The 24,306-nt window shown below is 40.0% G+C and overlaps 1 protein-coding gene across 1 annotated transcript in view; it reads right to left on the reverse strand.

The window, feature by feature from the left end:
* The window catches only part of MYO15A (myosin XVA), a 628,913-nt gene that overhangs the window by 487,186 nt on the left and 117,421 nt on the right, over positions 1-24,306 (reverse strand). Inside the window, 3 exon segments of the mRNA XM_053694925.1 lie at positions 923-1,046; positions 8,916-8,974; positions 13,407-13,520. Coding sequence (XP_053550900.1) covers positions 923-1,046; positions 8,916-8,974; positions 13,407-13,520 — 297 coding nt within the window.

Consider the following 24,306-nt stretch of genomic DNA (forward strand, 5'->3'; position numbering starts at 1 on the left):
TTCCCAACCCCTGATACCTACCTGATCCCTCTCAAACAGCTCTCTGCCCTCCCTCACCCCCCACTTGTCCCCCCATCTTAGGTACTGGCAGTCAAACTGCCAGTATGAAAATGTAAGGCTTTTTTTTATATATATAATATATATATGTTTTAGATTTTCTGCAGTGTAGGATCCCCCTTACTGCGACCTTCCTGATCCCCCAAACAGCTCTCTAAACCTACCCTGCCCTAACTACTGCCACCATCTTAGGTACCATTTGTTTTGTGGCAATTTTTCTTTTTCTATTGTGCCCCCCCACCCACGATCTTTAGCTTAGGGTCCCCCACACCCCCTTTTAAGTAGTGTAGCTGCCCCATCCCTCCCTGTCCCTTTACTTGAATTTCTGAGCAGCGTAGGGCCCCTCCCACTCCCTTCTGCCTCCCCTGCTGGGCCGCCCACCCACCACCAGACTTCCTCCCACACCTCCTGCCGGCTCCAGCAGAAGATCGCTACAGACGGTGACAAACACAGTGTCACCGTTTGTAACAATCAGGCATCTACCCTCCGATCGCGCTCCGGCTCCATATGCGGGAGATGCCTCAAGCTTCAGAAGTTCCAGCTCCCGGCTGTAACTTAACAGTCGAGATTGCTAGAGCCTCCTTAAGCAACGACGTATATACATGTGGTGCGGTACGATAGCTAACTTACCCCACAACGTATATATACATTGTTTTGGGTGAAGGGGTTAAAGGATACTAAACCCAATTTTTTTTCTTTACTGGTTTAGATAGATCAGGTAATTTTAAGCAACTTATTATCAATTTTCTTTTTTCTCTTGCTATTTCTATTTTAAAAGCAGGAATGTAAAGCTTAGGAGCCGGCCCATTTTTAGTTCAGAACCTGGGTTATGCTTGCTTATTGGTGGCTAAATCCATCCACTCACCTCAAATCCATATATATCAAGAATAGCAATAGAGAGGGCATCCTGTCTGGGGAACACCAGCTTGTTGATTCGCTCAGTGAGCCAGTTGAAGAGCAGTGAATATAAAATCTTGGCAATGGCATCTCTGCAACAGAGAAACATAACACTGAACAACACTTTACAAAAAGCATGGACAACAACCAGGGTAAAATAAAATTATGTGTTAGATCAAGAGGTCATAATCAAGAGTAAAGCGTAAAACAAATGAAGATCAGAGTCTTCAAAAATTGTACAACAAAATAGCACTCAGATTCCCTGAATAAAGAATTGGTTTCGGTTACTAGTGGCAGGTGTACCGGAAAGTAATTTAAAATATAACTTTTATTAGCACTTTAAAATAACTGAAACAAACAATTTAAAAACACAGGAATTGAAATAGCTTAAAAAATGAGTAGCAATGTGGTTTAGATTCTATTATCTGATTCCAAGGAATACATCCATATAGATAAACGGGTTAGATAACCTTAGACTTAAAGATTGAAAGATATATAAGTGATTTACTGATATTACGATCTATCTCTGAATATTGAATTATGAGGTGAAAATGGGGCAGATAGATCTAACAGAGTACTGGTATACTCAATTGTTTTGCGATGATAAACTTGAAATATAAAGTTTATTAAACAATATGTATATAATTGTGTTGGTGATTATGGTATTTATCAAAATATACCATGTACAGTATAGATCAAACCTTATCAAACCGTGTTCATCTGGGGTAATAGGCTTAAAACTGCCCAGTTACCTAATCATAACACATAAACTTAATTTCAGCAGCAGTATTCTCAACTTTGGTTGTTAAAAGTGAGGGTTGCCAAGTTTAATAAACGTCTTTTAATAAGTCTAGAAACTACATGTCAGGGGTGTGTGGGGGATAATGGGCTCTCTTTATGTGTTTTTTTAAACAGTAGCAGGAATTAGCTTTCAGCAATTCATTTGTAATACCAGCAAGTAGTTTCTAGACTGCTTATTTAATATAGTGATACAATGATTAGTGTTCACACTACTTTAATATCAATAGCAGCCTAGCATACTGGTATTGTTTATTTGGGGTAGCATACAAGGAATACACCTCAATTTACGTACAGGCACATTGTGCAAGTACAATTTGGACAATCATTACAGTGGTTGTTCAAGGGTTATTTAGAACTTAGAATCTATTGTTCAAAAACGTATACTCTACTGCTTTTACATTCAGGAGCTACAATAGTTAGTGCCTTAAATTACTGATATTCAGCCGACACGCTGAAGTAAATGTACTGATTTCAGCTTAAATACAATCCTGTGTGTAACGCTACTATTCAATATTTAAACAACTTATTTAGTACAAAGATATTATCAGTAGTGACTATAAGCTGAACAACATTAGCAGCCTAATATTTTGCTATGTTTAAGCTACCATTAGGCAAACTAGCTAATTAAGCTAACAAATACTTACTATAAGATAAATTCAAGTGAACGTTACAATATTTCAATCTTGGGTTATTTAAAACTTATAACCATACTTTAATAAACGTTTACGCAACTATAACACCTAACTGAATACATGCTTACAAAAGGTATCAATCAGCAACTATACAGCAGAATTTATATAAGTAGCTCTACCTATTACTATTAGCGTATATGTTGATATCACCTGACTGTGGTGTGTTTACTGAATCACTAGTGTTTTACACCCATTCAACTGATATCAGTACTCCACCAGCCAGTGTTTCTATGATAATAGGATCCAATATATGAGGGATTTATAACTGATAAGAGACCACATTCTTAGCAAATAAGGTCTACATTAGTATCATCTTAGTTACCCCCTAATAGGTGACAAATTGTATTAGCTAAAATTGAATATAATATACAAAATATTGGACTACTCCAATTTTCAACCTAATTTCAAACAAGGGCATTTAATAAATATAAGACCAAACCTATAGCAAATAAGATCTAATACCATCATAGGTACGTCTAAATTTGTGACCAATCATACCTGTAGAAATTGAATACAATCCACAACATAAGTTACATAATCTACGGTTGGCACTTCAGTTAACACTAAAGATATTTATTTAATATGAGCTGTTCAGAGTACAATGACTCAACAAACCATCAAAAGATGATGTAATGTACATAGGATCTTTATGTCCTAAAAAAATTTTTTGGGGACAATTTCAAGTAATAATACTCGTGCCTAAGTTGAATTATATCCTTATTAAAAGACGTTTATTAAACTTGGCAACCCTACTTTTAACAACCAAAGTTGAGAATACTGCTGCTGAAATTAAGTTTATGTGTTATGATTAGGTAACTGGGCAGTTTTAAGCCTATTACCCCAGATGAACACGGTTTGATAAGGTTTGATCTATACTGTACATGGTATATTTTGATAAATACCATAATCACCAACACAATTATATACATATTGTTTAATAAACTTTATATTTCAAGTTTATCATCGCAAAACAATTGAGTATACCAGTACTCTGTTAGATCTATCTGCCCCATTTTCACCTCATAATTCAATATTCAGAGATAGATCGTAATATCAGTAAATCACTTATATATCTTTCAATCTTTAAGTCTAAGGTTATCTAACCCGTTTATCTATATGGATGTATTCCTTGGAATCAGATAATAGAATCTAAACCACATTGCTACTCATTTTTTAAGCTATTTCAATTCCTGTGTTTTTAAATTGTTTGTTTCAGTTATTTTAAAGTGCTAATAAAAGTTATATTTTAAATTACTTTCCGGTACACCTGCCACTAGTAACCGAAACCAATTCTTTATTCAGGGAATGTGAGTGCTATTTTGTTGTACAATTTTTGAAGACTCTGATCTTCATTTGTTTTTCGTTTTGGCTAAGTACACAGCACCTACATTTCTTTACAAAAATAGGAGATAAACCTAGTTAATCTCCTTCAAACTACTAAGTGAGAATCTTTATTTGTAATTATATTCCCTGTTACGCTACAGTAGTGCCATTGGATCTTCTCCCCTTTTTCTTATCCAAGAGTAAAGCGTAACTACTAGAAAAAATAAAATTACAGAAAGGAGGAGGTTTGTGGAAGTAAGAGATTCTTCATAGGAGGTGCAAGGCTATAAGATGTGAACTATACCTCCCAACATTTCTTGGAGACTTTTTGGTACAGGTAGGTAGGTGGAACTTGTGGGTGTTGACCGTCAGTTTTTTATGGAGGGAATTACAATAGGATGGGTGACCCAGCAATGTGAAATGGCCGTGGTCTGTGTGTTATGAGTGGTGTTGGGTGGAGTTGTGATAGTCATGAATAAAGCCGGTATAATTCCTGGAAATCAAGGCCTAGATTTGGAGTTTGGCGGTAGATGGGTTGTTAACGCTATGCGGGCTTTTTTCTGGCCGCACCATAAATTTAACTCTGGTATCGAGAGTCCAAAAAAATGCTGCGTTAGGCTCCAAAAAAGGAGCGTAGAGCATTTTTACCGCAAATGCAACTCTCGATACCAGAGTTGCTTACGGACGCGGCCAGCCTCAAAAACGTGCTCGTGCACGATTCTCCCATAGGAAACAATGGGGCTGTTTGAGCTGAAAAAAAACCTAACACCTGCAAAAAAGCAGCGTTCAGCTCCTAACGCAGCCCCATTGTTTCCTATGGGGAAACACTTCCTACGTCTGCACCTAACACTCTAACATGTACCCCGAGTCTAAACACCCCTAACCTTACACTTATTAACCCCTAATCTGCCGCCCCCGCTATCGCTGACCCCTGCATTATATTATTAACCCCTAATCTTCTGCTCCGTAAACCGCCGCAACTTACATTATCCCTATGTACCCCTAATCTGCTGCCCCTAACACCGCCGACCCCTGTATTATATTTATTAACCCCTAACCTGCCCCCCACAACGTCGCCGCCAGCTACTTACAATAATTAACCCCTAATCTGCCGACCGCAAAGCGCCGCCACCTACGTTATCCTTATGTACCCCTAATCTGCTGCCCCTAACACCGCCGACCCCTATATTATATTTATTAACCCCTAATCTGCCCCCCTCAACGTCGCCGACACCTGCCTACACTTATTAACCCCTAATCTGCCGAGCGGACCGCACCGCTACTATAATAAAGTTATTAACCCCTAATCCGCCTCACTAACCCTATCATAAATAGTATTAACCCCTAATCGGCACTCCCTAACATCGCCGACACCTAACTTCAATTATTAACCCCTAATCTGCCGACCGGAGCTCACCGCTACTATAATAAATGGATTAACCCCTAAAGCTAAGTCTAACCCTAACACTAACACCCCCCTAACTTAAATATAATTTACATCTAACGAAATTAATTATCTCTTATTAAATAAATTATTCCTATTTAAAGCTAAATACTTACCTGTAAAAGAAATCCTAATATAGCTACAATATAAATTATAATTACATTGTAGCTATTTTAGGATTAATATTTATTTTACAGGCAACTTTGTAATTATTTTAACCAGGTACAATAGCTATTAAATAGTTAAGAACTATTTAATAGTTACCTAGTTAAAATAATAACAAAATTACCTGTAAAATAAATCCTAACCTAAGTTATAATTAAACCTAACACTACCCTATCAATAAATTAATTAAATAAAATACCTACAATTACCTACAATAAAACCTAACACTACACTATCAATAAATAAATTAAATACAATTCCTACAAATAACTACAATGAAATAAACTAACTAAAGTACAAAAAATAAAAAAGAACTAAGTTACAAAAAATAATAAAATATTTACAAACATCAGAAAAATATTACAACAATTTTAAACTAATTACACCTACTCTAAGCCCCCTAATAAAATAACAAAGACCCCCAAAATAAAAAAATGCCCTACCCTATTCTAAATTAATAAAGTTAAAAGCTCTTTTACCTTACCAGCCCTGAACAGGGCCCTTTGCGGGGCATGCCCCAAGAAAATCAGCTCTTTTGCCTGTAAAAAAAAACATACAATACCCCCCCCCCAACATTACAACCCACCACCCACATACCCCTAATCTAACCCAAACCCCCCTTAAATAAACCTAACACTAAGCCCCTGAAGATCTTCCTACCTTGTCTTCACCTCAACAGGTATCACCGATCCGTCCTGGCATCCGGTGCTGAAGAGGTCCAGAAGAGGCTCCAAAGTCTTCCTCCTATCCGGCAAGAAGAGGACATCCGGACCGGCAAACATCTTCATCCAAGCGGCATCTTCAATCTTCTTCCATCCGGTGCGGAGCGGGTCCATCTTGAAGCAGCCGACGCGGATCCATCCTCTTCTTCCGGCGACTCCCGACGAATGACGGTTCCTTTAAGGGACGTCATCCAAGATGGCGTCCCTCGAATTCCGATTGGCTGATAGGATTCTATCAGCCAATCGGAATTAAGGTAAGAATATTCTGATTGGCTGATGGAATCAGCCAATCAGAATCAAGTTCAATCCGATTGGCTGATCCAATCAGCCAATCAGATTGAGCTCGCATTCTATTGGCTGTTCCGATCAGCCAATAGAATGCGAGCTCAATCTGATTGGCTGATTGGATCAGCCAATCGGATTGAACTTGATTCTGATTGGCTGATTCCATCAGCCAATCAGAATATTCTTACCTTAATTCCGATTGGCTGATAGAATCCTATCAGCCAATCGGAATTCGAGGGACGCCATCTTGGATGACGTCCCTTAAAGGAACCGTCATTCGTCGGGAGACGCCGGAAGAAGAGGATGGATCCGCGTCGGCTGCTTCAAGATGGACCCGCTCCGCACCGGATGGAAGAAGATTGAAGATGCCGCTTGGATGAAGATGTTTGCCGGTCCGGATGTCCTCTTCTTGCCGGATAGGAGGAAGACTTTGGAGCCTCTTCTGGACCTCTTCAGCACCGGATGCCAGGACGGATCGGTGATACCTGTTGAGGTGAAGACAAGGTAGGAAGATCTTCAGGGGCTTAGTGTTAGGTTTATTTAAGGGGGGTTTGGGTTAGATTAGGGGTATGTGGGTGGTGGGTTGTAATGTTGGGGGGGGGTATTGTATGTTTTTTTTTACAGGCAAAAGAGCTGATTTTCTTGGGGCATGCCCCGCAAAGGGCCCTGTTCAGGGCTGGTAAGGTAAAAGAGCTTTTAACTTTATTAATTTAGAATAGGGTAGGGCATTTTTTTATTTTGGGGGTCTTTGTTATTTTATTAGGGGGCTTAGAGTAGGTGTAATTAGTTTAAAATTGTTGTAATATTTTTCTGATGTTTGTAAATATTTTATTATTTTTTGTAACTTAGTTCTTTTTTATTTTTTGTACTTTAGTTAGTTTATTTCATTGTAGTTATTTGTAGGAATTGTATTTAATTTATTTATTGATAGTGTAGTGTTAGGTTTTATTGTAGGTAATTGTAGGTATTTTATTTAATTAATTTATTGATAGGGTAGTGTTAGGTTTAATTATAACTTAGGTTAGGATTTATTTTACAGGTAATTTTGATATTATTTTAACTAGGTAACTATTAAATAGTTCTTAACTATTTAATAGCTATTGTACCTGGTTAAAATAAATACAAAGTTGCCTGTAAAATAAATATTAATCCTAAAATAGCTACAATGTAATTATAATTTATATTGTAGCTATATTAGGATTTCTTTTACAGGTAAGTATTTAGCTTTAAATAGGAATAATTTATTTAATAAGAGATAATTAATTTCGTTAGATGTAAATTATATTTAAGTTAGGGGGGTGTTAGTGTTAGGGTTAGACTTAGTTTTAGGGGTTAATCCATTTATTATAGTAGCGGTGAGCTCCGGTCGGCAGATTAGGGGTTAATAATTGAAGTTAGGTGTCGGCGATGTTAGGGAGTGCAGATTAGGGGTTAATACTATTTATGATAGGGTTAGTGAGGCGGATTAGGGGTTAATAACTTTATTATAGTAGCGGTGCGGTCCGCTCGGCAGATTAGGGGTTAATCAGTGGAGGCAGGTGTCGGCGACGTTGAGGGGGGCAGGTTAGGGGTTAATAAATATAATACAGGGGTCGGCGGTGTTAGGGGCAGCAGATTAGGGGTACATAGCTATAATGTAGGTGGCGGCGCTTTGCGGTCGGCAGATTAGGGGTTAATTATTGTAAGTAGCTGGCGGCGACGTTGTGGGGGGCAGGTTAGGGGTTAATAATTATAATACAGGGGTCAGCGGGGTTAGGGGCAGCAGATTAGGGGTACATAGGGATAATTTAGCTGGCGGCGCTTTGCGGTCGGCAGATTAGGGGTTAAAAAAAAAATTGAGTGGCGGCGATGTGGGGGGACCTCAAATTAGGGGTACATAGGTAGTTTATGGGTGTTAGTGTACTTTAGGGTACAGTAGTTAAGAGCTTTATGAACCGGCGTTAGCCCAGAAAGCTCTTAACTCCTGCTTTTTTTCTGCGGCTGGAGTTTTGTCGTTAGAGCTCTAACGCTCACTTCAGAAACGACTCTAAATACCGGCGTTAGGAAGATCCCATTGAAAAGATAGGATACGCAATTGACGTAAGGGGATCTGCGGTATGGAAAAGTCGCGGCTGAAAAGTGAGCGTTAGACCCTATTTTGAGTGACTCCAAATACCGGCGGTAGCCTAAAACCAGCGTTAGGAGCCTCTAACGCTGGTTTTCACGGCTACCGCCAAACTCTAAATCTAGGCCCAAGACTTTTGATCTAACCAGAAACGCTGCAAGATCCACAGATGACAGACTTCCCAACCCATGACAATCCTGCAATGGCTGCCGGTATGAACATGCATGAAAACTTTAAATAGGAAAAAAAAAACATTGTCCAAACAGCCAAGATATGTTCCTCAAAATGAGCAAAAATAAAAGGTTTTTAAAAGGTCAAGGTTGTTGAAGTTGAAATGTTCAATAAACATGCAAGGAGCAGCTGATGGATTTGGGTTACACTTGTTTTCCATTTTCCCAAAACCTCTGTCTATGAAAATTGGTTACCTGGCATCAACAGCGCTGTCCACTGTTAGTGGGGTGTAAATTTTCTCTCTCATGGTTTCCTGAAGATCAATGAAAGAAAAAAATATATAGGTTACTTCATGATGTACATGGCTAGGACATTGATTTGGGATAGGTTTTACGAGTTAAGAATTAAAATCCCAGTCAACTCCAAAAATTTTATTGTTTGAAAAGATTTATTACCCTTTATTACCCATTCCCTAGTTTTGCACAGTCAACATGGTTATATTTATATACTTTTTACCTCTGTGATTACCTTGTATCTAAGCTTCTTTTGACAGCACCCTGATCACATGGCTATTCATTTATTATCTATTGGTTGCATTTTAGCCAATTAGTACAGTGTCATGCACAAATCAAGAGAGATCACAATGTTATCTATATGGCTTACATGGACTAGCAGTCTCCTGTTGTGAAAAGCTAATAAAAAAACATGTGATAAGATAAGAGATTGTCCTAGGTGGCTTAGAAACAGGCAGAAATTTAGAGGTTTAAATGTTATAAAGTATATTAAAGGGACACTAAACCAAATTTTTTTCTTTCATGATTCAGATAGAGCATGCAATTTTAAAGGGACACTGAACCCAAATTTTTTCTTTTGTTATTCAGATAGAGCATGACATTTTAAGCAACTTTCTAATTTACTCCTATTATCAAATATTCTTCATTCTCTTGGTATCTTTATTTGAAATGCAAGAAAGTAAGTTTCGATGCCGTCCCATTTTTGATGAACAACCTGGGTTGTTCTTGCTGATTGGTGGATAAATTCATCCACCAATAAAAAAAGTGCTGTCCAGAGTATGAACAAAAAAAAAAGCTTAGACACCTTCTTTTTCAAATAAAGATAGCAAGAGAACGAAGCAAATTTGATAATAGGAGTAAATTAGAAAGTTGCTTAAAATTGCATGCTCTATCTGAATCATGAAAGAAAAAAAATTGGGTTCAGTGTCCATTTAAGCTAAGCTAATGAGCCAGCTCATTTTTGGTTCAGCACCCTGGATCAGCAGGCGCAAACCCAGGTGCTGAACCAAAAATGGGCCGTCTCCTAAGCTTACATTCTTGCTTTTCAAATAAAGATAGCAAGTGAACGAAGAAAAATTGATAATAGGAGTAAATTAGAAAGTTGCTTAAAATTGCCTGCTCTGTCTGAATCATGAAAGAAAAAAGTTTGAGTTTAGTATCACTTTAATATAACAATGTTGGTTGTGCAAAGCTGGGGGATGAGTAGTAAAGGCATTGGGACTGATGCCCCTGTTTCCGCGCGAGCCTTCAGGCTCACAGGAAACAGCAGTTATGAAGCAGTGGTCTTAAAACTGCTGCTTCTTAACCCCTTAATGACAAGTGACGTACCAGGTACGTCCTGCAAAAACTTGCAGTTAGTGACAATGGACGTACCTGGTACGTCACTTGTCTAAGAGAGTGCTGGAAGCGATCGCAATCGCTTCCAGCAGCTCTCAGGGTATTGCAGTGATGCCTCGATATTGAGGCATCCTGCAATACCCTTAGAAAGCATCCGATGCAGAGAGAGCCACTCTGTGGCCCTCTCTGCACCGGTAGCGATGCGGCCGGTTCGTTGGTGGGTGGGAGCGCAACAGGGAGGCGGGTGGGCGGCACATCGCTACCCGGCATCCGGCTCCTGTTAGTGCAATGTGCACGCCGGGTGCCGGGAGCGTGCGGGGGCGCGCATGCGTGTGCGCGTGCGCGCGCGGGTGCGCGCGCACGCCCGCGATCACCTAAACACACTGACACCAATGAGTGGGAAGAGGGGGGGAAATATATATATATGAGGATCTGGGAGGGGGAGGGGGTTGGGGTATTGTGGGGGGCTGCTACACTACAGAAAAAAATAAATTAGTAATAAAAAATAATAATTAAAAACACTTTTTTGGGGGGCAAATTGGGTACTGGCAGACAGCTGCCAGTACCCAAGATGGCGGCAATTAGGTAGGGGAGAGGGTTAGATTGCTGGGGGGGGGGGGATCATGGAGGTTGGGGCTAAGGCAGGAGTCCATCACAGCTAAAACATTTTATTTTTTTTTATTAAAAAAAATAAAAACTCCTTTTATTTAGTACTGGCAGAAAGTCTGCCAGTACTTAAGATGGCGGGGACAATTGTGGGGTGGGGGAGGGAAGAGAACTGTTTGGGAGGGATCAGGGGGTGGGATGTGTCAGGTGGGAGGCTGATCTCTACCCTAAAGCTAAAATTAACCCTGCAAGCTCCCTACAAGCTACCTAATTTAACCCCTTAACTGCTGGGCATAATTTACGTGTGGTGCGCAGCAGCATTTAGCGGCCTTCTACTTACCAAAAAGCAACCACAAAGCCATATAAGTCTGCTATTTCTGAACAAAGGGGATCCCAAAGAAGCATTTACAACCATTTGTGCCTTAATTGCAGAAGCTGTTTGTAAATAATTTCAGTGGGAAACCTAAAGTTTGTGACAAAATTTGTGAAAAAGTGAACTTTTTTTTTTATTTGATGACATTTGGCGGTGAAATGGTGGCATGAAATATACCAAAATGGGCCTAGATCAATACTTTGGGTTGTCTTCTAAAAAAAAATATATACATGTCAAGGGATATTCAGGTATTCCTGACAGATATCAGGGTTCCAATGTAACTAGCGCTAATTTTGAAAAAAAGTTGTTTGGAAATAGCAAAGTGCTACTTGTATTTATGGCCCTATAACTTGCAAAAAAAGTAAAGAACATGTAAACATTGGGTATTTCTAAACTCAGGACAAAATTTAGAAACTATTTAGCATAGGTGTTTTTTGGTGATTGTAGATGTGTAACAGATTTTGGGGGTCAAAGTTAGAAAAAGTGTGTTTTTTTCAATTTTTTCCTCATATTTTATATTTTTTTTTATAGGAAATTATAAGATATGATGAAAATAATGGTATCCTTAGAAAGTCCATTTAATGGCGAGAAAAACGGTATATAATATGTATGGGTACAGTAAATGAGTAAGAGGAAAATTACAGCTAAACACAAACACTGCAGAAATGTAAAAATAGCCATTGTCATTAAGGGTAAGAAAATTGAAAAATGGTCCGGTCATTAAGGGGTTAAAGGGACATTAAACCAAAAAAATTTATTTCATGATTCAGATAGAGAATACCATTTTAAACAACTTTCTAATTTACTTCTATTATCTAACTTGCTTAATTCTCTTGATATTCTTTCCTTAAAAGCATATCTAGATAGGCTCAGTAGCATCTGATTGGTTGCTGCACATAGATGCCTTTTGTGATTGGCTCACCTGTGTGCATTGCTATTTCTTTAACTAGGGATATCTAAAGAATGAAGCAAATTAGATAATAGAAGTAAACTGGAATGTTGTTTAAAATTGTATTCTCTGTCTGAATTATGAAAGAAAAATTTTGGGTTTAATATCCCTTTAACTGGTCCGCCTGCTCTAAGGCTTCGGACATCAATCTGCCCGATCCTATATGATCGGACTGATTGACACCCACTGCTAGCAGCTGATTGGCCGCGGATCTTCAGGGGGCGGCATTGCACAAGCAGTTCACCAGAACTGCTTGTGCAATGATAAATGCCGACAGCATACGCTGTGTTGGCATTCAGCCAGGGGCGAAACTACAGGGGGTGCAGAGTCCGCAATTGCGACTGGGCCCCCAAGGGTGGGGCCCAGCTTCTGTGTCACTGACTCACTATATACAGTACTGGTGAGTTAAACAGTGTCACTATATACAGTAATGGGGGTAAGACCATCTCACAGACTGTGGGCACAAGGTACCTCCTTTTGCAGACATGTAATCTCATTTTTTTTCTGTGTTAAATGTAAAAAAAAAAAAAAAAAAAAAGATTCTTGCACCTGGGCCCAGTGGTTTCTAGTTACGCCTCTGCATTCAGCGATGTCTGTTGGACTTGATCCGCTGAGCAGATCATGTCGGACAGACCGTTGATAAATCGGCCCTATTATCTATCTTTTGTTGGTGTAGAGTGTTCCTTTAATACAAAAGATTGTCATTAGTATCTCTCTTCTAAATGAGTGCAAAACATTCTCTAAAAAATGTTTCAGAGTTTGTGGCACAGAAGGTCCAATGTTTTACCTCAGTTTGGTTTCCTCAGGAATAATATCCGTATAGGAACAGGCTTTAGATCTCAAACACTAAATACATTTCATGCACCTCCTTCTAATCATGGGTAATGCCATATTGAAACCTAGGTTACACTGCAGGTGTCTAAAGGAGAATTGCTGCATATGTGCAAACAAATCAGAACTGTAATGTAGTGAAAGATAGATTTCAACATGGCGGCACCCATAACTAGAGGGAGGCATACTTGGGATTATGGGTTTCTGACCTTCCTTAAAGCAACATAAAACATTTCAAATGTATTTGCAGTTTTTTTATTCTGTTACTTTATTGGTTTATATCAGTATCTTAATAACTTATACACTGTGTGTCTTTCTTGCATTATCTGTCTCTTTGCTCCTCTGGGTAACTCACCGTCACTTTGAAGGTAATGGCTTTCTGAAGTCCCTCATGGGAGATTTGCAGCAGTTCAGACACTGTACGGATTTCACTTGCACTCACCACAGAAGCCACCTCTTGGGACTCAGTCTGAAAAACACATATATACGTCATAGAGGGCTTCTTTACCTTGTGCTCAGTGGGACGGTGTACTGCAAAGTTGTTTTTCCCTTAATGTGTTTCCAATGACTTGTTATACCAGCTACCGATTAAAGTGTATGATAAGTTGCTTTTTATGTTTATTTTTGTATATGAAATAGCTTATTTTGTTCTTTGAAACTACAATCCATTAAAATCAGTTGAGCTTGCAGGGCAATCAGATTTGCTTATTGTATTACTTTATGTACACATACCTGCTTCATTATATTATCTCTGTATACCAAAGCCAAAATACATGCTGGCTATGTTTACACAGCTTGTTTATCTTAAAGGGACAGTCTATGCCAAAAATGTTATTGTTTAAAAAGAAAGATAATACCTTTATTACCCACTCCCCAGTTTTACATAACCTACACAGTTATATTATTATACTTTTTACCTCTGTGATTACCTTGTATCTAAGTCTCTGCAGACTGCCCGATATCTCAGTACTATTTACAGGCTTGCATTTGAGCTAATTATTGCTGACTCATGAATAACTCCACTTGAGTGAGCACAACAATATATATATATATATATATATATATATATATATATATATATATATATATATGGCACACATGTCTTGCTGCGAAAAGCTATACAAATGCCCTGAGATAAAGGCAGTATGGGAGGGGCATAAAAAAGGTTAGAAATTTAGTAGTTTAAAGGTTATAAAGTATATACATATAACTGTTGGTTATGCAAAGCTGGGGAATACGTAGTAAAAGAATTATCTTTCTTTTTAAAAAATAACATTTTTGGAGTAGACTGTGCCTTTAAGTACAGAAACTTTCAGTATGGAAAAGGATACCACAGAAAATAAAAACAACTCTCTCAAATGCCAATATAAAAGTAAAGAGGCCTAGTTATCAAGCCGTCTACTTTACCTGCCTTCGCCGGCCCAATACGCCCGCCTAAGCTCGCCTACCATCGCCGCCGCAGACCTGAAAAATTTCGCCTAAGTTATCAATAAAGCTGACAAAAAGCCACGCACCAAGTACGGGGCGATGAGCAGCGGACTGTGAGAATTATCACTCATCCGATCTCGCTGCTCTTCGGCTTTTTGACAGCTTTATTGCTAGCCTGTCACTAAGCACCCACACTAACTACACTGTTCTACCCCCTATACCGGCGCCCCCGGAGCCCCCCGCAACGAAATAAAGTTATTAACCCCTAAACCGCCGCTCCTAGACCCCGCCGCAACTCTTATAAATGTATTAACCCCTAAACCGCCGCCCCCGGACACCGCCGCCACCTACATTATACCTAGTAACCCCTATCCTGCCCCCCCTATACCGCCGCCACCTATAATAAAGTTATTAACCCCTATCCTGCGGATCCCGGACCTCGTCGCAACTAAATAAATAGTTTAACCCCTAAACCGCTGCTCCCGGACCCCGCCGCAACCTATATTAAACTTATTAACCCCTAATCTGCCTCCCCTACACCGTCGCCACCTATAATACATTTATTAACCCCTATCCTGCCCCCCCTACACCGCCGCCACTGTAAAAAAATTATTAACCCCTAAACCTAAGTCTAACACTAACCCTAACACCCCCCTAACTTAAATATTAATTAAATAAATCTAAATAATATTTCTCTTATTAACTAAATTAATCCTATTTAAAACTAAATACTTACCTTTAAAATAAACCCTAATATAGCTACAATATAAATAATAATTATATTGTAGCTATCTTAGGATTTATTTTTATTTTACAGGCAACTTTCAATTTATTTTAACTAGATACAATAGCTATTAAATAGTTATTAACTATTTAATAGCTACCTAGTTAAAATAAAGATAAATTTACCTGTAAAATAAAAACTAACCTAAGTTACAATTACACCTAACACTACACTATCATTAAATAAATGAATCCTATTTAAAACTAAATACTTACCTGTAAAATAAACCCTAAGATAGCTACAATGTAATTAATAATTACATTGTAGCTATTTTAGGGTTTATATTTATTTTACAGGTAACTTTGTATTTATTTTAACTAGGTACAATAGCTATTAAATAGTTATTAACTATTTAATAACTACCTAGCTAAAAGAAATACAAAATTACCAGTAAAATAAATCCTAACCTAAGTTACAATTAAACCTAACACTACACTATCATTAAATAAATTAAATAAATTAAATACAAATACCTACAAATAAATACAAATAAATACACTAACTAAAGTACAAAAAAATAAAAAATAAACTGTTACAAAAAATAAAAAAATAATTTCCAAACATTATAAAAATATTACAACAATTTTAAGCTAATTACACCTACTCTAAGCCCCCTAATAAAATAACAAAGCCCCCCAAAATAAAAAAATTCCCTACCCTATTCTACATTTATAAGATACCAGCTCTATTACCTTACCAGCCCTTAAAAGGGCCTTTTGCGGGGCATGCCCCAAAGAAAACAGCTCTTTTGCCTGTAAAATAAAAATACAACCCCCCCAACATTAAAACCCACCACCCACACACCCCTAATCTAACCCAAACCCCCCTTAAATAAACCTAACACTACCCCCCTGAAGATCTTCCTACCTTGAGTCGTCTTCACTCAGCCGAGCCGAATTCTTCATCCAATCCGGGCGATGTCTTCATCCAAGCGGGGGCTGAAGAGGTCCATCATCCGGCTGAAGTCTTCATCCAAGCGGGGGCTGAAGAGGTCCATCATCCGGCTGAAGTCTTCATACAAGCGGGGGTTGAAGAGGTCTTCCATCCGGCTGAAGTCTTCTATCAAGCGGCATCTTCAATCTTCTTTCTTCCGGCTCCATCTTCATCCAGCCGATGCGGAACATCCTTCCTCCACGACGAACTCCCGACGAATGAAGGTTCCTTTAAATGACGTCATCCAAGATGGCGTCCCTCGAATTCCGATTGGCTGATAGGATTCTATCAGCCAATCGGAATTAAGGTAGGAATAATCTGATTGGCTGATGGAATCAGCCAATCAGATTGAAGTTCAATCTGATTGGCTGATCCAATCAACCAATCAGATTGAGCTCGCATTCTATTGGCTGTTCCGATCAGCCAATAGAATGCGAGCTCAATCTGATGGGCTGATTGGATCAGCCAATCGGATTGAACTTGAATCTGATTGGCTTATTCCATCAGCCAATCAGATTATTCCTACCTTAATTCCGATTGGCTGATAGAATCCTATCAGCCAATCGGAATTCGAGGGACGCCATCTTGGATGACGTCATTTAAAGGAACCTTCATTCGTCGGGAGTTCGTCGTGGAGGAAGGATGTTCCGCGTCGGCGGGATGCAGATGGAGCCGGAAGAAAGAAGATTGAAGATGCCGCTTGATAGAAGACTTCAGCTGGATGGAAGACCTCTTCAGCCCCCGCTTGGATGAAGACTTCAGCCGGATGATGAACCTCTTCAGCCTCCGCTTGGATGAAGACTTCAGCCGGATGATGGACCTCTTCAGCCCCCGCTTGGATGAAGACTTCAGCCGGATAATGGACCTCTTCAGCCCCCGCTTGGATGAAGACATCGCCCGGATTGGATGAAGAATTTGGCTCGGCTGAGTGAAGACGACTCAAGGTAGGAAGATCTTCAGGGGGGTAGTGTTAGGTTTATTTAAGGGGGGGTTGGGTTAGATTAGGGGTGTGTGGGTGGTGGGTTTTAATGTTGGGGGGGGTTGTATTTTTATTTTACAGGTAAAAGAGCTGTTTTCTTTGGGGCATGCCCCGCAAAAGGCCCTTTTAAGGACTGGTAAGGTAATAGAGCTGGTATCTTTTAAATGTAGAATAGGGTAGGGAATTTTTTTATTTTGGGGGGCTTTGTTATTTTATTAGGGGGCTTAGAGTAGGTGTAATTAGCTTAAAATTGTTGTAATATTTTTATAATGTTTGTAAATTATTTTTTTATTTTTTGTAACTTAGTTCTTTTTTTATTTTTTGTACTTTAGTTAGTGTATTTATTTGTATTTATTTGTAGGTATTTGTATTTAATTTATTTAATTTATTTAATGATAGTGTAGTGTTAGGTTTAATTGTAACTAAGGTTAGGATTTATTTTAATGGTAATTTTGTATTTCTTTTAACTAGGTAGCTATTAAATAGTTATTAACTATTTAATAGCTATTGTACCTAGTTCAAATAAATACAAAGTTACCTGTAAAATAAATATAAACCCTAAAATAGCTACAATGTAATTATTAATTACATTGTAGCTATCTTAGGGTTTATTTTACAGGTAAGTATTTAGTTTTAAATAGGATTCATTTATTTAATGATAGTGTAGTGTTAGGTGTAATTGTAACTTAGGTTAGTTTTTATTTTACAGGTAAATTTCTCTTTATTTTAGCTAGGTAGCTATTAAATAGTTAATAACTATTTAATAGCTATTCTACCTAGTTAAAATAAATTGAAAGTTGCCTGTAAAATAAAAATAAATCCTAAAATAGCTACAATGTAACTATTAGTTATATTGTAGCTAGTTTAGGGTTTATTTTACAGGTAAGTATTTAGCTTTAAATAGGAATAATTTAGTTAATAAGAGTTAATTTATTTCGTTAGATTTAAATTAGATTTAATTTAGGGGGGTGTTAGGGTTAGGGTTAGACTTAGCTTTAGGGATTAATAATTTTATTATAGGTTGCGGCGGTATAGGGGGGGCAGGATAGGGGTTAATAAAAATATTATAGGTGGCGACGGTGTAGGGGGGGCAGATTAGGGGTTAATAAGTTTAATATAGGTGGCGGCGGGGTCCGGGAGCGGCGGTTTAGGGGTTAAACTATTTATTTCATTGCGGCGGGGTCCGGGAGCGGCAGGATAGGGGTTAGTACATTTATTAGGGGTGGCGGCGGTATAGGGGGGCAGGATAGAGGTTAATAGGTATTATGTAGGTGGCGGCGGGGGCCTGGAGCGGCGGTTTAGGGGTTAACAGATTTCTTAGAGTTGCGGCGGGGTCCGGGAGCGGCAGTTTAGGGGTTAAAATGTTTAATATAGGTGGCGGCGGTATAGGGGGGGAGATTAGGGGTGCTTAGACTCGGGGGACATGTTAGGGTGTTAGGTGTACACACTTCCCATAGGTATGAATGGGATGTCAGGCAGCAGCGAACTTGAACTTTCGCTATGGTCTGACTCCCATTGATTCCTATTGGATCCGCCACCTCCAGGGCGGCGGTTTGAAAACCAGGTACGCTGGGCCGTAAAAGTGCCGAGCGTACCTGCTGGGATTTTGATAACTCCCAAAAGTAGTCAGATTGTGCCGAACTTGCGTTCGGAACATCTGGAGTGACGTAAGAATCGATCTGTGTCGGACTGAGTCCGGCGGATCGATGCTTACGTCACCAGATTCTACTTTTGCCGGTGTGTAGGCCTTGATAACTAAGGCGAATCAGCCTCGCCTCAAATAGGCTGCGGAATTCCAGCGTATTTGAGGTTGACGGCTTGATAACTAGGGGCCAAAGGAGCTATTTGTAAACAATTTAATATACTTCAACAGGTAAAAAAAGATAATTGGGAACAAATTAAAGGGGAGAAAAGTTTAGGGAAAACTGTCCCTTTAATTTTTCCTTTACATGTCCCATCCTTTGTTTTTCCAGTCCAATGAGTTCATCAAAAACAGTTGACCATTAGTAAAGCTAACAATTTAAAACGTGCCTAACCCTTTCCAATGCACTACAGAGACCTGACTGAGCACATCTAGGACTAGATTACGGATGATGGAGCACAATTATTTGCGAGAGAAGCGCAAATGCAATAGCGAGATCACAGTATTTTTTGTGCTCAACTCCAAATACAAGTGGAGCGGTGTTTAAATTTTGCAATAATTTGCGTTTCCTATACTTTCAATGGGCCCAGTCAAGCGCAAAAGTGCGATCATATTACAGGTTGAAAGTAAATGTGATTGCTCGAATGCAATGGCAGTTTAAGATCAAACTTTTTACACAACTTCAAAGCTTGCGTATAGTTTGGACTGAGAAAAAAATTGCACTAAGCACATGCACACAAAAAACAAAATTTTTGCTTACCTGATATATTTCTTTCTTTCCGGATATGGTGAGTCCACGGCTTGAGTAATTACTGTTGGGAATATCACTCCTGGCCAGTAGGAGAAGGCAAAGTGCACCACAGTTAAACTACTAAGTATCACTCCCTTACCCACGACCTCCAGTCATTCGACCGAAGGGAAATGGAGAAAAAGGAGTAGCACAAGGTGTAGAGGTGCCTGAGATTATAGTCAAAAGAACAACTGTCTTAAAATAAAGGGTGGGGCGGTGTACTCACCATATCCGGAAATAAATACATTTATCAGGTAAGCATACATTTTGTTTTTCTTTCCTAAGATATGGTGAGTCCACGGCTTGAGTAATTACTGTTGGGAACCAATACCCAAGCTAGAGGACACTGATAAATAGGGAGGGACAAGACAGGCAGTCCTAAACAGAAGGCACCACCGCTTGAAGAACCTTTCTCCCAATAGAAGCTAAGTAGATACCCTCAACTGTAGTCCTTGCCTGTAAGAGGCGCTCCTTTAGAAATTTCCTCTTGTACTATATCTGATCGGGTAGCTAAGGCCCTTTTTCCTTTAGGAGCCATAGGACCTATATTTAGCGCTGTTAGATATCTGTTTTTATTTCCCAATAAAGCCTCAGCCGAGGCAAAAATATCAAATTTGGAAAAAGTATGTAGAGAAGACTAAGTTGCAGCCTTGCAAATTTGTTCCACAGAAGCTTCATTTTTTAAAACCCAAGAAGAGGAAACAGCTCATGTGGAATGAGCAGTAATTCTCTCAGGAGGCTGCTGTCCAGCAGTCTCATAAGCCAAATGAATTATACTTCGTAACCAAAAAGAAAGAGTAGTAGCAGTAGCTTTCTGACCTTTACGTTTCCCAGAGAAACAGACAAAGAGGGCAGAGGACTGGTGAAAATCGTTAGTCGCCTGTAAGTAGAATTTAAGAGCATGTACAACATCCAAATTGTGTAACAAACGTTCTTTGGAAGAAGAAGGATTAGGACACAGAGAGTGAACAACAATTTCCTGATTGATATCTCTATTAGAAACAACCTTAGGAAGGAAACCTAACTTAGTACAAAGAACCGCCTTATCGGCATGAAAAATAAGATAAGGGGAATCACACTGCAGAGCTGAGAGTTCAGAGACTCTTCGAGCAGAAGAGAGAGCATCAAGAAACAAAACCTTCCAAGATAATGACTTAATGTCTATGGAATGCAATGGAGCCAGCTGTAAATGGCTCAAATGGAGCCAGCTTCAAAACTTTAAGAATAAGGTTAAGGCTCCAAGGAGGAGCAACAGACTTAAAGACAGGCCTGATTTTGACCAAGGCCTGACAAAAAGATTGCATATCTGGCACATCCGCCAAACATTTATGTAGTAAAACTGAGAATGCAGAAATCTGACCCTTCAGGGTACTGACTGACAATCCCTGACAGAATTAAGCGTTCAATCTCCAAGCAGTTAGCTTCAGAGAAACGAGATTTGGATGAAGGAAGGGACCTTGAATCAGGAGGTTCTGACAGAGAGAAGGAACTGACTGACAACCCTTTCTCCAGACCTTCCTGGAGAAAAGACAAAACTCTAGGAATCCTGACCCTACTCCAAGAGTAGCCCTTAGATTCACAACATTAAAGGTATTGACGACATACCTTATGGTAAATTTTTCGAGTAATAGGCTTGCGAGCCTGGATCATGGTCTCAATGACTCCGAAAATCCACGCATAGACAGAACTAAGCGTTCAATCTTCAAGTTGTCAGCTTCAGAAAAACGATATTTGGATGGAGGAATGGACCCTGAGTTAGAAGGTCCTTTCTCAGAGGCAACCTCCAAGGTGGCCGAGATGACATGTTTACTAGGTCTGCATACCATATCCTGCGACGCCATGCAGGAGCTATTAGAATTACTGATGCTATCTCCTGTTTGATATGAGCAATAACTCGTGGAAGGAGCGCAAATGGAGGAAACAGGTATGCTAGACCGAAATCCCAAGGAATCGTTAGAGCATCTATCAGAGCGGCCTGAGGATCTCTTGACCTTGAACCGTACCTTGGAAGCTTTGCGTTCTGCCGAGACGCCATCAGATCCAACTCCGGCACCCCTCATTTGAGGGTTAACCTGGAGAACACCTCCGGATGGAGAGCCCACTCCCCGGGATGAAATGTCTGTCTGCTCAGGAAATCTCCTTCCCAGTTGTGCAGTCCAGGAATGTGGATGGCCGATAGACAACAATTGTGAGCTTCCTCCCACTGAATAATCTGTGCCACCTCCTTCATGGCTAAGAAACTCCGGGTTACTCCCTGGTGGTGGATGTAAGCTATTGAGGTGATGTTGTCCGAATTAAACCTGATAAACTGGGCTAAGGACAATTGAGGCCAAGCCATCAGAGCATTGTAAATCACTCTCAATTCCAAGATGTTTATGGGAAGAGCAGACTCCCGAGTCCATAGTCCCTGCGCCTTTAACAAGTCCCAGACTGCTCCCCAGCCTAGCAGGCTGGCGTCCGTGTTCAAAATAATCCAGGAAGGTCTCCGGAAGCCCTGAGACAGATGGTCCTGAGAAAGCCACTACGGGAGAGAGTCTCTTGTCGACTGCTCTAAATCTATCCTCTGAGACAGATCCGAATGGTCTCTGTTCCATTGTCTGAGCATGCATAATTGCAGAGCTCTCAAATGGAATCAAACAAAGGGAATGATGTCCATGGAAGCAACCATCAGACCAATTACCTCCACACATTGAGCCACTGATGGCCGAACAGTAGACTGTAGAGAGAGGCAAGAGGAGAGAACTCTGGATTTTCTGACCTCCGTCAGAAACATTTTCATAGATAGGGAATCTATTATGGTCCCTAAGAAATCACCCTTGTAGCTGGAACAAGGGAACTCTTTTCCAAGTTCACTTTCCAACAGTGGGAACGTAGAAAAGACAACAAGATCTCTGTATGAGAGTTTGCTTGTTAAAAATATTGATCCTGAACCAATATGTCATCCAGGTAGGGCACCACTGCAATTCCCCGAGACCTGATCACTGCCAGGAGAGCCCCCAGAACCTTGGAGAAAATTCTGGGAGCTGTGGCAAGGCCAAACGGAAGAGCCACAAACTGAAAGTGTTTGTGTAGAAAGGCGAATCTCAGGATTTGTGATGATCGCTGTGGATGGGAACATGAAGATACGCGTCCTTCAGGTCTATGGTCATCATGAACTAACCCTCTTGGACCAAAGGAAGAATGGAACGAATGGTTTCCATTTTAAAGGACGGTACCCTGAGAAACTTGCTGAGGCACTTTAGGTCTAAAATGGGTCAAAAAGTTCCCTATTTTTTGGGCACCACAAACAGATTTTTAATAGAATCCTAGACCCTGTTCCCTTACTGGAACTGGAACAATCACTTCCAGGGAGGAAAGGTCCTGAACGCAGTTTAAGAATGCCTCTCTTTTTACCTCGTCTGCAAATTATCTTGAGAGGTGGAATCTGGCCCTGGGAAGGAAAGTTTTGAATTCTATTTTGTAACCCTGAGATACTATGTCCACAGCCCAAGAATTTGGGATATCTAGTCCCCATGCTTGATAAAACAGGGAAAGTCTGCCCTCCACTTGATCCGATCCCGGACCGGGGGCCAACCCTTCATGCTGACTTAGACTCAGCTGAGGGTTTTTTTGATTGCTTCCCCTTATTCCAAGACTGATTGGGCTTCCAAGAGGACTTGGACTGCTCCTGCTTGGAAGAGGGAGAGGAAGACTTTTGACCTTTGAAGTTACGAAAGGATCTGAATAAAGTATGATATGTATGTACTGTATGTACAGTATATATATATATATATATATATATATGTATATATATATATATATATATATATATATAGGGAGACTAGAGAGAAATGCACTCACAGGAACGAACAACCAGCTCAATACCATTGTTAGCCTGTTCTATGGCGATTCACCACCTGGGTGCAACTTCTTTTAGCCCAGTAATGCTTTTCACAGAGTATAATTCTCCTGTAGTATATCAGTCTGACCCCGCCCATTACGGCCAGTCCAGCGCCGAAATACCAGGCAACTCCTCTCTGAACAAGGAACACAGCAACCCCAGACGATCGTTTTGGCTTTCATTGGGCCTCGTCAGTGAGGTGTAGCAGTATTCCTCTAAGCACACTGAGCAAGGGGGTCCACGTCTGGGTTACCCCTTTTTTTACATAGGGAGACTAGAGAGAAATGCACTCACAGGACCGAACAACCAGCTTGATACCATTGTTAGCCTGTTCTATGGCGATTCACCACCTGGGTGCAACTTCTTTTAGCCCAGTAATGCTTTTCACAGAGTAGAATTCTCCTGTAGTATATCAGTCTGACCCCGCCCATTACGGCCAGTCCAGCGCCGAAATACCAGGCAACTCCTCTCTGAACAAGGAACACAGCAACCCCAGAAGATCGTTTCGGCTTTCATTGGGCCTCGTCAGTGAGGTATAGCAGTATTCCTCTAAGCACACTGAGCAAGGGGTCCACGTCTGGGTTACCCTTTTTTTTACATAGGAAAGTTCTACTCTGTGAAAAGCATTGCTGGGCTAAAAGAAGTTGCACCCAGGTGGTAAATCGCCATAGAACAGGCTAACAATGGTATTGAGCTGGTTGTTCGTTCCTGTGAGTGCATTTCTCTCTGTGTGTATTTAGTCTCCCTATGGGAAAAAGGGGCAACCAGACGTGGACTCCTTGCTCAGTGTGCTTAGAGGAATATGGCTACACCTCACTG

The sequence above is a fragment of the Bombina bombina genome, chromosome 11, assembly GCF_027579735.1.
Source record: "Bombina bombina isolate aBomBom1 chromosome 11, aBomBom1.pri, whole genome shotgun sequence".
NCBI classification, from domain to species: Eukaryota; Metazoa; Chordata; class Amphibia; order Anura; family Bombinatoridae; genus Bombina; species Bombina bombina.